Source organism: Acomys minous, assembly GCF_964271855.1.
Source record: "Acomys minous genome assembly, chromosome: 16".
Lineage (NCBI taxonomy): Eukaryota > Metazoa > Chordata > Mammalia > Rodentia > Muridae > Acomys > Acomys minous.
This window is the reverse complement of record NC_140498.1, coordinates 74,354,243-74,369,550: the sequence shown is the minus strand read 5'-3', so window position 1 is coordinate 74,369,550 and position 15,308 is coordinate 74,354,243. Positions and strand designations below refer to the sequence as shown.

General features: G+C 49.8%; 1 protein-coding gene across 4 annotated transcripts in view; it reads left to right on the top strand.

The window, feature by feature from the left end:
• MLXIPL (MLX interacting protein like) overlaps nt 1-7,913 on the top strand; it is a 30,616-nt gene extending 22,703 nt beyond the window's left edge. Inside the window, exons 9-17 of one of the 4 annotated variants that reach the window (XM_084764597.1) lie at nt 2,691-3,213; nt 3,468-3,535; nt 3,619-3,772; nt 3,928-4,040; nt 4,200-4,319; nt 4,440-4,567; nt 5,069-5,192; nt 6,276-6,405; nt 6,948-7,913. In XM_084764597.1, coding sequence (XP_084620723.1) covers nt 2,691-3,213; nt 3,468-3,535; nt 3,619-3,772; nt 3,928-4,040; nt 4,200-4,319; nt 4,440-4,567; nt 5,069-5,192; nt 6,276-6,405; nt 6,948-7,066 — 1,479 coding nt within the window. In that variant the 3' untranslated portion in view covers nt 7,067-7,913. Of the gene's footprint in view, nt 1-2,690; nt 3,214-3,467; nt 3,536-3,615; nt 3,773-3,927; nt 4,041-4,199; nt 4,568-5,068; nt 5,193-6,275; nt 6,406-6,947 lie in introns of all 4 variants that reach the window. The other 3 variants (XM_084764596.1, XM_084764595.1, XM_084764594.1) reach the window with 3 other exon arrangements.
• The last annotated feature ends 7,395 nt before the right edge of the window (nt 7,914-15,308 follow it).

Below are 15,308 nucleotides of genomic sequence, written 5' to 3'. Positions count from 1 at the left end.
ACCACACCGCATCTATAATCACACCGAATATATAGTCACACCCCGTCTACAATCACACCGAATATATAGTCACACCCCATCTACAGTCACACCCCATCTACAGTGACACCCCATCTACAGTCACACCACATCTACAGTGACACCCCATCTACAGTCACACCCCATCTACAGTCACACCCCATCTACAGTCACACCCCATCTACAGTCACACCCCATCTACAGTCACACCACATCTACAGTCACACCCTATCTACAACCACACCGCATCTATAATCACACCGAATATATAGTCACACCCCGTCTACAATCACACCGAATATATAGTCACACCCCATCTACAGTCACACCCCATCTACAGTGACACCCCATCTACAGTCACACCACATCTACAGTGACACCCCATCTACAGTGACACCCCATCTACAGTCACACCCCATCTACAGTCACACCCCATCTACAGTCACACCCCATCTACAGTCACACCACATCTACAGTCACACCCTATCTACAACCACACCGCATCTATAATCACACCGAATATATAGTCACACCCCGTCTACAATCACACCGAATATATAGTCACACCCCATCTACAGTCACACCCCATCTACAGTCACACCCCATCTACAGTCACACCACATCTACAGTGACACCCCATCTACAGTCACACCCCATCTACAGTCACACCCCATCTACAGTCACACCCCATCTACAGTCACACCCCATCTACAGTCACACCACATCTACAGTCACACCCTATCTACAACCACACCGCATCTATAATCACACCGAATATATAGTCACACCCCATCTACAATCACACCGAATATATAGTCACACCCCATCTACAGTCACACCCCATCTACAGTGACACCCCATCTACAGTCACACCACATCTACAGTGACACCCCATCTACAGTGACACCCCATCTACAGTCACACCCCATCTACAGTCACACCCCATCTACAGTCACACCCCATCTACAGTCACACCACATCTACAGTCACACCACATCTACAGTCACACCACATCTACAGTCACACCACATCTACAGTCAAGAGCAGAGAAAAATGATTGCATGCTCACTTGCTGACTTAGGCTCAGCTCCTACACCCAGGAAAACTGCCTCGGGAGAAGGAATTCTTTTCTCTCAGGATTTCAGATGTTGTAGTCTCTCATGGGGAAGGAGGTATAAGAGGGCAGAGAAGCCAGGATGCAAAGACAGAGGAGAGGTGGGTGTGGGGAGGGAGATGCTTTTGTTCAATGGTGTCCACTCCCTCCCCACACCTCATTTACTCCACCTGGACTCCCAGACTATGAACTCAGCATCCGTGGTTAGCCTCCCCCAATACTGGTTACTTTCTCCATGGCTCTGACAAAACACGTGGCAAAAGCAACTCAAGGGATGGTTTCTTTTGAGAGATACAGTGGAGCAGGCATGACGACAGCCCAGCAAGGCAGCTGGTCACACTGTGTCAGGGTGCAGAAAGGAGAATGCCGGTGCTCAGCTTGCTTGCCTATTTTTATCTGATGATGATGTTGATGATGATAATGATGATCATGTGTGTGTGTGTGTGTATGTGTGTGTGTGTGTGTGTGTGTGTAGGCATGATGTAGAGGGGCATGCATGGCATGGCATGCATGTGAGGTCAGAGAACAACTTGAGCACAGCCATTTTTCTCCTTGCACCATTGTACCATGTGGATCCCAGAGATTGAACTCAAGTCAAGGCATCCACCGAGCCACCATCTTACCAGTTCCCAACTTATTATTTATTTCGTGTGTGTGCGCATGTGTGTGTATATGAGGGTGTCCGAGTGGAGGTCAGACAGTAACTTTCAGGAGTTGGTTCTCTCCTTGCCCCATGTGAGTTCCTGGGAGCAAACTCAACTCATCAACTTGGCGGCAAGAGCTTTAAGTTTCTGAGCCATCATGCTGGCCCACTTTTTATTCTGTCTGGGATCCTCCCCCCCCCCCCCCCCCGAATGGTTCTGCCCACACCCAGGGTGAGTCTTTTCTCTTGGTTAACCCTCTCTGGAAATATGCTCGGAGACACACCCAAGAGATGTGTTTCACTGATGCACTACCCTTTCCTTAATTGAATCAAGTTGACAATGGAATTTAACCCAGCACACCCCACCCTCTTAGTTTATGCCCTCAGAAAAACACCGGTGTACCTCACCCATGTCCTGGGAATTCCTCAGTCCTACCAAACTGAAAGTCCACCAGACTAGTGGGGTTGGGGTTGAAATAAGAGAGACGGCTGAGTTCATAGATGAGAGAATACGTTGGTGAATGGATAAAAAAAAAATGGATAGGGAGATGATGGGATGCATGGATGGATTAAAAAAAAAATGGACAAATGGGAGGAATGGTGAATGAGTTAGTGTTTTGATAGATGAAGAAAAGATAAATGGAAGGGTAGACTGACCGGAGGATGATTAGTGGATCGAGGGATGGACGGCTGGATCGATAAATGAAGACTAGATTATAGTTGTACATTAGATTACAATTTCCAGCGTGTGCATGAATGTATATGCGTGTGCATGTGTGTGCACACACATGGATCAGTTCTCCACTGTCCTTGGTACATAGCCAAGACAGAGGCTCCCTGGTGGATGCATGAAGGTGGATGCTCTGTACCCTGTCCTCTGAGTAGCCCCTGCCTTCCCTGTCTTCCCTCGCCTAGGCTCGAAACAGCTGCCCTGGACCCTTGGATCCCAGTACCTTTTTGGGCTCTGACTTCCTTCTTCCTGAAGACCCTAAGACCAAGATCCCGCCTGCTCCTCTCCTTCCCTATCCCACCGCTGTCAAGGTGCACGGCCTAGAGCCCTGCTCCCCACCCCACTTCTCTGCTCCACCCCCCACTTTGTTGCCAGAAGAACCCCTCTTCTCTGCCAGGTTTCCCTTCGCCACAGCCCCTCCTGTTCCAGGAGTGTCTACACTTCCTGCACCCTCGACCTTTGTCCCCACCCCACAGCCTGGCCCCGCCCCTTTCCCCGGAGACCATCTGCCCCACAGGTACCCAGAACCCGCCTTTGCGCCTCACTTCACCGTGCCTCAGGGTGGGCAGCCCAGATGCAGGCCCTCCACCACCCCATCCCCTGGGGGAAGGAAAGCCAGTCCCTCCACCTTGGCCCCGGCCACTGCCAGCCCCGGTGGTGTCACTGCCAGAGACAACAACCCGTGCCTTACACAGCTGCTCAGGGCAGGTGAGATGGGATGGGAGAGGCCAGTGGATGACGAGGTGCTGGGAGGGACCAGCTCGGAAAGGGGTCGGGAGGCTGTAAAGGCAGGGGCCGCTTTAGAGTGGTCTTGAGGGACCAAGGAAGAGTAGAGTGACATTAAGGATACAGGCTGTGTCTGATAGGGACGTGGGGGCTGCTGGGGAACAGGAAAGGGTCTTGATTGGTGATGGACTTGATTGGGCCAGTCTAGTCACCCTCATAGTCCTTCCTGTACCCAGCCAAGCCTGAGCAAGCACTGGAACCTCCGACTGTGCCCAGCACCCTCCTCCGGGCCCCAGAGTCCCCGGTAAGATGGTGGGGCACTGGGATGTAGGGGGTCAGTCTAGGGGCTTTGTTACTCCAGCTCTCTGCCCTTTCCCACCCCAGCAGGATACAACCTCTGAAATCCCCTGTGCCAGTGCCTTTTTCCCCCCAATCCCGGCCCCTACACCACCCAGGCCACCTCGAGGCCCAGCCACATTGGCTCCTCCCAGGTCCCTGATTGTCCCCAAAGCAGAGCGGCTGTCACCCCCTGCACCCAGCGGTAAATAGAGGCTAGAGGGATTGTGGGTCTTAGGGGATGTAGGGAGGAGGAGGAGGAGGAGGAAGGAAGGGGACTGAGCTTGGGGTCAGGATGGCAGGGCAAGGGGACCTTCTCCCTTGTGTGTCGGTCTGTCTGTGGGCTTGTCCCTGCCACAGGCAGTGAGCGGCGACTATCAGGAGATCTCAACTCCGTACCACCCCCGGGGGCACTGGGTGTCCACCTGTCTCCCCCTCAAACTATCCTAAGCCGGAGGCGTGTAGAAAAAAAGGTATGTGTCATCCCTTGACTCCCTTGACACCCTCGCCCCCCACCCACGCTCCCCTCAGCTCCCACCCCCTCCCTCCCATCCCCTGCCAAGATGCAACGGCTAGCAAACCTCCCTGGCCAGCTCTCCATCTTAGACTCATGTCACTTTCTGCTTTCTAAGATGGAGAACCGACGCATCACACACATCTCCGCGGAGCAGAAGAGACGTTTCAATATTAAGCTAGGATTTGACACCCTTCACGGACTTGTGAGCACTCTTAGTGCCCAGCCCAGCCTCAAGGTGAGCCCCCAGCCAGAGACGTACACTCCCTTAGAGTCGTGGAACCCCTCCTTGGACCAACACCCAACACCAGATCCCAGGGCCTGCCAGCACAGAGGCCCACAATGGTGGCGCTCGCAGGTGAGCAAAGCAACAACGCTGCAGAAGACTGCCGAGTACATCCTGATGCTGCAGCAGGAACGGGCAGCCATGCAGGAGGAGGCGCAGCAGCTGCGGGATGAGATAGAGGAGCTCAATGCTGCCATCAGGTAAGCAGGGGTGGAGCCCAGTGAGGGGCTGAGGGTGTGGCTTCGTGGGCTAGGGGCGTAGCTTAGATGTAGCGCCCTTGTCTAGAAGGACTCAGTGAAGGGCTGGGGTTGCGGTTCAGTGATAAGAGCACTTCCCTAAAAATCTTCCAGTAAGGGGTTGGGGACGTGACTCTGGTGGAGCAACTGCCTAAAATGTCCTAGGGTGCTTGCATAGCACATGCCAGGCCTGGGTTTCATCCTCGGCCCCTTAAAAAAACCAAAACAAAAAGTACGCGGGCATGCCGGGCACGGTGGCCCACACCTGCACTCGGGGAGGCAGAGGCAGGCGGATCTCTGTGAGTTCGAGGCCAGCCTGGTCTACAAAGTGAGTCCAGGACAGCCAAGGCTACACAGAGAGACCCTGTCTGGGGAAAAAACAAAGTGTTGGGGAGAAGGACTCAAGGCTGGGGTGAAGGAGACATATCCTCACCTTCTCTGCACCACCGCCCTTTCTATTCCCAGCTTGTGCCAGCAGCAGCTACCGGCCACTGGGGTCCCCATCACGCATCAGCGCTTTGACCAGATGTGGGACATGTTTGACGACTATGTCCGGACACGCACACTGCACAACTGGAAGTTCTGGGTAGTATCCTTACTTGGGCTGATGGCCTTAGGGCTGAGGACAGTGATGGTGTGCTGGTGGCTGTCGCTCCTACTCAGTCTAGTTTTGTGTCTCAGGCCATAGGCTGAGCTGTAGGGCTTTGGTTCTGCCTTCTACTGTCAGGCCCTGAGATTGCAGGCTTGCGTGACAAGTGGGACTAGGTGAGTAGGGGGAGGAGGTTGGAGGATGCCCTTGAAAATAGTCTGGAAGGATCTAACATCCAAGTCAGATGAGGCTTAGAGAAGGCAGGGCATCCACTCTTTCCTGGGTTCAGGGTAAAGTTGTGTTTGTTTTCCCATTCTAGAAATTGAACGTAAGCTTTGTCGGAGCCCTCTTTTTTCTTTTTCTTTTTCTTCTTCTTCTTCTTCTTCTTCTTCTTCTTCTTCTTCTTCTTCTTCTTCTTCTTCTTCTTCTTCTTCTTCTTCTTTCTTCTTCTTCTTCCTTCTTCTTCTTCCTTCTTCTTCTTCCTCCTTCTTCTTCTTCCTCCTCCTCCTCCTCCTTCTCCTCCTCCTTCTTCTTCTTCTTCGTTTTCTTGAAACAGTTTCTCTGTGTAGCCCTGGCTATCCTGGAACTCACTCTGTAGACCAGGCTGGTCTCGAACTCACAGAGATCCACCTGCCTCTGCCTCCCATGTAGTGGGAGTAAAGATGTGCACTACCACCACCTGGCTCAATCCCAGCTGTCTTTTAACTTTTTATTTTGAGACAAATTCTCACTAACTTATTCAAGCTAGCCTTAAACTTGTGACCCTCCTGCCTCAGCCTCCTGAAGGGCTTGGACTACAGGCCTGTGCCATCAGGACAGTATTCAAGTTCTTGACTAAGCCTAGAGACGTGGGACAGGCTCATACAGGATGAGGGCTTAGGAGGCACTAAGGGGAGGGACTAAGAGATGAGTGAAGAACTCTTGGAGGCAGCAGGGGATGTATAGTAGAGTGGCTGTCCATAGGGGTCATAGTTTGACAGTGACAGGCCTTTCTTGACATTCGCTTGGGTCAGGTGTCTCTGTTCTGTGTGAAGTATAGAATGCTTTCTAGACCACTGGTGTGCTCCTTGACTCTGAGCCAAGTTCAGCACCCTCATCCGGCCTTTGTTTGAGTCCTTCAATGGGATGGTGTCTACCACAAGCTTTCATAGCCTACACCAGACCTCGCTGGCCTGGCTGGACCAGTACTGTTCCCTGCCGGCTCTCCGGCCAAGTACGTGAGCCACCTTGCTGCCCACTAAATTGTGAAGCCTTGTAGAGCACCTGCCTAGAATCCCCCAGTGAGGGGCTGGAGTGTGGCTCAGAGGTAGAGCACCTGCCTAGAATCCCCCAGTGAGGGGCTGGGGTGTGGCTCAGTGGTAGAGCACCTGTCTAGAATCCCCCAGTGAGGGGCTGGGGTGTGGCTCAGTGGTAGAGCACCTGCCTAGAATCCCTGTGGTTCAGCAGAAGAGCACTTACATCATCATGCACAAAACCCTGAATTCAATCTCCAGTAACACACATGTACATGCACGTGCACACATGTGCACACACACACACTTGTGGGGTTTCAGAGCAGAGAGTCCAAACCCGGCCTGCTTGGTCCTCAAGTCTAGTCTGTCTTGAATACAGCCTAAGGATTGAGGGGATTCCACCATGTCACACCCTAGATGGTCCTCTAGTCTCGAAAACACCTAATGGTAGAGAAACTAGTTATTTCCCCCATGTTCTTGACTTCATCACTAACCTCAAAGGCATCTCACCTTGTTTTTCCAGCTGTCCTGAGATCCCTCCGCCAGCTCAGCACATCCACCAGCATCCTGACTGACCCAAGCCGTATGCCTGAGCAAGCCACACGGGCAGTCACAGAGGGCACCCTGGGCAGACCGTTATAATCCTGGTGAAGGTCTCCAAGCTCCAGGGACAACCCGTGGGCACTCCCCCTCTTGATCCTGGCTGGCCCTCTCTCCCTGAGAGTCTGGCAGGTTCCAAGTTTTTCAGTCATCACCTCCTGTGGATGGAGAAGAGCCGGGTTCCCATCCCTGAGCTATCACTGATGCTGTGACTCCTGGTGACTCATACACCATCTGTGGACCTCCGTTTAATAACAGAGGACCCTAAAGGCATTAGCAGCTGTGACACCGGGGACATAAGCAGGCCACTCAGGGAGCTCTGAGAAGATGTCAGTCTGATTCCTCACAACTCCCTGCTTTGGACCAAGGGCACCACCCTTAGTCCCTGAGCAGGGAGGCTCTACAGAACTGTCTCTTTGCTCCTGCACTGGTGACATGGGGAGGTACAGGGTGGCTTCCTGGGTGAGGTCACTGAGGTCTGACTCAAGGAGAGATCAGGGCGAGGGGTGACCAGAGCAGGGCAGGCATCTTGCATGTATGTAGATGTGTGTGTGCGTATGTGGGTTTTATAAAGATATTCTTGATCAATAAAGGCAAAGTCTGTCTGCAAGGACATTGGAGTGACTGGCAGCGTGACTCACTGAGAGAGCTGGTAACAGCAAAAGGTGGCTTTATAGAGGACCCTGTGGGTCTTAAAACAACCTTCAAGTACTCTTGTTTGTTTTTTGTTTTTGCTTTTGTTTTTTGTTTGTTTGTTTTGAGACAGGGTTTCTCTGTGTAGCCTTGCCTTTCCTGGACTCACTTTGTAGACCAAGCTGGCCTCGAACTCACAGCGACACACCTGCCTCTGCCTCCCCGAGTGCTGGGATTAAAGACGTGTGTGCCACCACATCTGGCTGCTTTTGTTTTTTTCAAGACACGGTTTCTCTGAGTAGCCCTGGCTGTCCTAGAATTCACTCTGTAAACCAGGCCGGTCAGAGATCTGCCTGCCTCTGCCTCTCAAGTACTGGATAAACGGTGTATGCCACCGCCCCCTTGCCTCTGCCCTGCCTGCCTCCCGACTTTTACATGGGTGCTGCAGTTCTGAATTCAGGTCCATGTGTTTACACAGTTAGCACTTTACCTACTGAGCCATCTCCCCAGCCTACCACCCTTTGCTTACATGAGGTGGAAGCTACTGACAGGTTTTGGGTAAAGATAAGACTTAAAAAAAAAACTTTTTACAAAATTATGTGTGCCTGTCTGTGGGTATGTGCATGAGTGCAGATGCATGTGGAGGCCAGAAGAGGGCGTGGTATCCCCTGCAGCTGAATTCCTAGCTGTTGTGACCTGCCCCATGGGCATGCTGGGAACAAGCTGGAGACCTCTGTAAGAGCAGTTCCTGCTCTGAACAGCTGAGTTATCGCTCCAGCCCATTTTTTCCTTTTTAAAATAATTTTTATGTGTACAGTACTCTGTCTGCATGTATGCCTACAAGCCAGAAGGGGGCACCAGATCTCATTACAGATGGTTGTGAGCCAGCCTCCATGTGGTTGCTGGGAATTGAACTCAGGATCTCCAGAAGAGCAGCCAGTACTCTTAACCTTTGAACCATCTCTCCAGCCCCATTTTTTTTTCCTTCTTGATCCAGGATCCAGCTATGTAACCTTGGCTGGTCTCAAACTTAAAATTCTCCTGCCTCAGCCTCCTCTGAGATTACATGTGTGTGCCACCACATTGGTCCTCACACAGGAAATCTTCCCATCTTTAGTTGGGATGAAGGGTCTGTGCCACTAGGCCAGCTCCAAAGGAAACTTTTTTTTTTTTTAATTAATGGTTTCTCTATATAGCCCTGGCTGTCCTGGAACTCACTCTGTAGACGAGGTCCTGAGTTCAATTCCCAGCAACCACATGGTGGCTCACTACCATCTATAGTGAGATCTGGTGCCCTCTTCTGGCATGCAGGTGTACATGCAGATAGAGCACTCATACATAAATAAATCTTACACACACACACACACACACACACACACACACACACACAGTAACTCACTGTCGAGAGTGCTGCATGTGTTTGAGGCCCTAGGTCCAGTCCGCAACTGCTGATAAATAAAGGAATACATTTTCTAAAATGGTGTTTCAGGATTTTTTACTCTGTAGCAGAGTTGGGAACTAGGAAATACATACCTCTCCTCATAAGGTTCTAATTTCAAAAGAAATTTCACCCTGGGTACCACTGAGTTATTAGGGTTACAGAAAGTGGGTGACATTAAAGCGGCACCCTGGGAGGTCTGCATCCAGCAGGGTGACGGCTTCCCCCAGACCTGCATAGATGGAGCCTCCCTCCCCTGTAGGGAGCAGGTAAAGGTCAGAGTGGATGTATTAAGAACCCCAGTGCCAAGCTGGGTGTGGTGGCGCACGTCTTTAATCCCAGCACTCGGGAGGCAGAGGCAGGTGGATCTTTGTGAGTTCGAGGCCAGCCTGGTCTACAAAGCGAGTCCAGGACAGCCAAGGCTAAACAGAAAAACCCTGTCTCGAAAAACAAGCGACAAAAGAACCCCAGTGCTGCTTTGATGTCATGGGATTGGCAAAGCCTTCCTCAGTGATCCAAGAAGGGTGAATGCTTACAACATACAGGAAATGTGAGCCACGCCTTCCTCAGAAGTTCATTGTCTGAAGATCGCTCCCTATAGAGACTCTTCACCCAAGATGAGCTGAATCGGCCTCCTTGTTTGTATGCAGTGACCCGTTTCTCTGTCCAACTATGTGTGGTAAACATGCAGTGCTTGATCAGAGCAGGATCGAAGACACTATTCTGACCACACCTATGCCTGCACACCAGAAGGGGGTGCCAGATTTCAATATAGATGCTAATGGTTTTCGAGATGGAGTTTCTCTGGCAACGGCACCTGGCTGTCCTGGACTTGCTCTGTAGATGAGGCTGGCCTCGAACTCACAGAGATACACCTGCCTCTGCCTGCTGAGTGCTGGGAACTAAGGGCATGTACCACCACAGCAGGCCTCATTATTGATGATAGGTAATAAGCCACCATGTGGTTGCTGGGAATTGAACTCAGGGCCTCTGGAAGAGCAGGTAGTGCTCTTAGCCTCTGAGCCATCTCTCCAGCCCCTAGACATAATTTTAAAGGTGATCCTGACATGCATTCGAGAACCTTTGTAAAAGAGGCTTTGAGGTATAAATAACATATGCTGGGGGCTCAGATTAGCAGAGGGTCTTAAACTGTAGGGTGGGGCTAGGGATGGAGCTCAGTGCTAGAGTGCTTGCCTAGAGTTTCCCAGGGAGAGGCTGAGGCTGTGCCTTAGTAGTAGAGCAACTTACTGAGGGGCTGGGGTGGGGTGGGGGGGGCTGGTATACAGTGTTCTGACTGCATGTACACCTGAGGGCCAGAAGAGGGTGTTGGATCACATTATAGATGGTTGTGAGCCACCGTGTGGTTGCTGGGAATTGAACTCAGGATCTCTGGAAGAGCAGTCAGTGCTCTTAACCACTGAGCCATGTCTCCAGCTTCCAGGCAAGCTCTTATGTCAGCAGCTTTTGGTTTGGTTCTGGTTAAGAAGTAGCTGTCCAGAGGGTCATTCTGAAAGCTGGTTAGTCTGGATATCTTCTGTCATGGCGCTGGCTCCTAAAGGTACACCATGGAGTAGAGTGAGATCAGAAAATCGTACGTTTGAGATCTGGTTTCTCACTGAACCTGGAGCTGACTAATTCAACTAGACTTGTTAACTAGCAAGCCCCAGGAACCATCACATCTCCACATCCTCAACACTGGGCTTGCCCAGTACCATGCTTGGTTTTTATGTGGGTGCTGAGGAACTAAAGTCAACCCAGAATCATAACCCAACTACTAATAAAAGCCCATTGGAGGGATGGAGAGATGGCTGCTCTTCCAAAGGTCCTGAGTTCAATTCCCAGCAACCACATGGTGACTCACAACCATCTATAATGTGATCTGATGCCCTAGGAATGGTAATGGATGCTTGTGATCTCACTGCTAGAAAGGCTGGTGGAGGACGATCGTGAGTTCGAAGCCAGCCTAGACTACCTAGGGAGTTCTGCTTGTTTTTGTTTTTGTTTTTTCCATAGAGATCCTGTCTCAGAATATCAAACCAAACCAAATATCTCCGTTTGCTTTTCTGGTTTTTTGGTTTGGTTTGGTTTGGTTTTTTGTTTTTGTTTTGAGACAGGGTTTCTCTGTGTAGCCTTGACTATCCTAGACTCACTTTGTAGACCAGGCTGGCCTTGAACTCACAGCAATCTGCCTGCCTCAGCAATCTGCCTGACTCTAACTCCCAAGTGCTGGGATAAAAGGCATATGCCACCACCGCCTGGCCCTGTTTGCTTTTCTATCGTTTAACAAAGACCAAAAGCTATTTATAGAGGCAATGGTTTGTTGGGTTTAGACTTCCATGTCAGTCCATCACTGAGGCGAGCCAAGGTAGGAGCTCCTGGGGTGGTGGAACTAACACAGAGGCAGTGTGTTCTGTTCAGCTACCTTTCCTTTACAGCCAGGCCCACGTGCTTAGGAGTAGAACCATGTGTCACCCCACCCCCACCCCCATTAATGAAAAACATGGCCCACTGGCATGGCCACAGGGTAGCCTGATGGAGTCAGTTCCTCAGCTGAGATTGCCTCTCACTTGAGGGGCGACTCTAGTTTGTGTCAAGTTGACAAAAAGCAAGCACCACAAACAAAAGACAGAACCCCAGCCAGCCTTATCTGTAAGATGACAGAGAGGCCAGCACTCCCCACCCCACTGCCCAGGGCTGAACTGATGCCAGTTCCCAGAAAAGGGCAAAAGGGAAGGAAACGTCTCCTCTGTTTGCTCTCTGACTGGATGTAGTTCCTCACCAGAGAGAGCCAATCTGTCTGTCTAGCTATGTCTGCCCACTTCTGCCATCCCGTGTCCTTAGAAGGCCCTAGTAATGAAGGCGGGGCTGCTACTGTGAGGTCAGGCAGTTTGGGGGGTGGTGGTGGAGGCTGGATGGCCCATCTTGGGACTTTTAGGCTCGCTGTGGATGTGGGGTGCAGGCAGCCCACAAGACATACCACTTCCAGGAACATTCCTTTATATTGGAACAGGCCTGATCCAAAATGTTATCTTTCAGGATGTGACTTCTTTGGTGAAAGCTGTGGATTATAACAATGCCAAGTTCCTGGTTATATCTGGCTATGTTTTTGTTTTGTTTTGGTTTGGTTTTTGAGATACTACAAATTGGAGAAAATGAAGTACAAAGGTCCATAGGCTGCACTGGCCATTTTTCTCTAGAGACTGCCTTTTATTTTATTTTATTTTTCAAAGATTTATTTATTTAGCCGGGCGAGGTGGCACATACCTTTAATCCCAGCACTTGGGAGGCAGAGGCAGGCAGATCGCTGTGAGTTTGAGGCCAGCCTGGTCTACAAAGTGAGTCCCAGGACAGCCAAAGCTAAAAAGAGAAACCCTGTCTCAAAAAACAAACAAACAAACAAACAAACAAAACACACACACACACAAAACAAACAAAAAAGATTTATCTATTTATTATGTATACAGTATTTTGTCTGCATGTACAGAGAGCACCAGATCTTATTACAGATGGATATGAGCCACTATGTGGCTACTGGGAATTGAACTCAGGACCTTTGGAGGAGCAGCCAGTGCTCTTAACTTCTGAGCCATCTCTCCAGTAGAGGCTGCCTCTTAAAAATTACATTGACTGTGGGCTGGAGGTTTGGCTCAGCGGTTAAGAATATTGATTGCTCTTCCTAGAGGTCCTGAGTTCAATTCCGAGCAACCACATGGTGACTCACAACCATCTGTAATGTGATCTGGTGCCCTCTTCTGGCCTGCAGATGTACATGCAGGCAGAGCACTGTATACGTCTTTTTAAAAATTACATTTACTCATGTATTTGTGTGTTGAGGGGGTGGTACATGCTTACGGTGAGCATACAATGCTTGTATGAGGTCAGAGGACAACTTGGAGTTCTCTCCTCCTTCTGTCTTCCGGGTGCTGGGACTCGAAATCAGGTTGTCAGAGTCAGTGGCAAGTGGTTTTATCTGCTAAGCATTGTGGCTGGCCTTTAATTCTGGATCCTCCAGCCTCTGCCTCCTGAATACTGGGATTACAGTTAAGTGCCTGTATGCCTGAGAGGTTATTTTTCTCTTCTCTCTTTCTTACTGTCCTGGACTCACTTTGTAGACCAGGTTGGCCTCGAACTCACAGAGATCTGCCTGCCTCTGCCTCCCTGAGTGTTGGGATTCAAGGTGTGTGCCACCATGCCAGGCTCTGGTTATTTTTCTTTCAATACCTTATAAATCTATAATTGTTTTTTTTAAATAAACTAGTTTTGTTTGTTTGTGGTTTTTTTGTCTTGTTTTGATTTTTGTTTTTTCCAGATAGGGGTTCTCTGTGTAACAGCTCTGGTTGTCCTGGAGCTTGCTCTGTAGCCCAGGCTGGCCTGGAACTCACGGAGATCCACCTGCCTCTACTTCCCAAGTGCTGGCATTAGAGGCGTGCACCACCACTGCCCGGCTAAATAAACTAGTTTTAAAATATGTGCTTGTTGTTACACGTTTGTATTCACAGTCCTTGGGAGGCAGAAGTGAAAGGATTGGTTCAAATTCAAGGCCAGCCAAAGTTACACAGTGACCCTGTCTCACCCTCCCTCCCCCGCAAAAAAAACCCCAAACCAAACCAAACCAAAAAACTCCTGTAATCTCAGTACTCAGAATGTTAAGGAGGGTTGCCACAAGTTCAAGGCCAATCTGGGGTACAATATCGAGACTCTGTTTTAGAAAACAACAAAAATCTTTTTGTACTGCAGAGTGGTGCAGCATTTACTTTGTGTGGGGACTGGAGTCTGGGTATCAAAACCCATCCTAAACTCCAGTGGGTGTGTCATGTCAGCCTGCTTGAAGTCCCAGCATGAAGGAGAGATGGACAGATTGGTTAGTCAGAAAAGCTGAAGTTGGACACTACAGATTTAGCAAGCTATCCTGCCCCAGTACTCCGTACATAAGGTAGAGGATAATAGCGAAACCAACAGACATCAACATCTGGTCTCCACACAAATGTGTGAACACACACACACACACTCACACACACACACAAACACAGGTATGCCACATACATACATACATACATACATTTGCAAGAAGAAAAAAACTTTTTTGGAGACAAGAGTCTCACTATGTAGCCTCCTCTGGCCTGGAGCTTCCTAAGTAGACTAGACTGACCTCAAACTCAGAGACGTCCACTGGTTTCTGCTTCCCAAGTGCTGGGATTAAAGGAATATGCCACCACAATTGACAAAAAACAAAGCAAAAACAACACACACACACACACACACACACACACACACACATTTTCCTGAGACTAGATAGTAGCTTCCGTTGTAGAGCAGCTGCTTAACATAATCGATGTCCTCGGTTCCATTTCTAGCATGGCCAAGTAATAATACTAACTTAGTATCTCTTTTTCAACATTCTTCTCACTCTTCAGGCTACCCCCAAATACAGGATTTTTGCAACCAACCTCCAGTTTGGTTGGTTGGTTTTTGTTGTTTGAGAGTCTCACATAGCTCACACTGCCCTGGAACTCCCTAAGAAGACCTTGAACTTCTAATCTTTTTGCCTCCAGCTCCCAAGCGTGGGTGGGATTACAGGCAAATACTACTACGCTGGGCTTGCGGGGTGCTGAAAGAACTGTTTCTTGCAAGCTATGCAAACATTCTACCACATGTGTTTGCACGGAGCGACTTACATTCCCAGCTGCAACATATTATAAGTTTTGGTTTTGTTGTTTCTCTTTTCAGTATTGCGGATTCAGCACAGGTCCCTGTACAAGCTAGGCAAGTTATCTACCGTTAAGCTTACCACCGTGGCTTGCTTTCTACCTTCAGTCTTTGGGGGTTTGTTTGCTTTTATTTTGTTTTGGTTTTGTTTTGTTTTGTTTTGTTTTAAGACAGGGATTCCTCTGTGTAGCCTTGGATGTCCTGGACTTGCTTCGTAGACCAGGCTGGCTTTGAACTCAAAGCGATCCACCTGCTTCTGCCTCCCAAGTGCTGGGATTAAAGGCGTGGGCCACCATGTCTAGCTATCTTCAATCTTTGTTCAAACTACTCCATCCATGGATTTTGCTCCGTGTCCTCCTATGACAAGCAGAGCGCAGGAATGAAGCCAGTATTCTAAGGTCTCCAGTCTTTTTGTTTTGTTTTCGAGACAGGGCTTCTCTGTGTAACCTTGGCTGTCCTGGACTCGCTTTGTAGACCAGGATGGCTTACTCATAGCAATCCACTTGC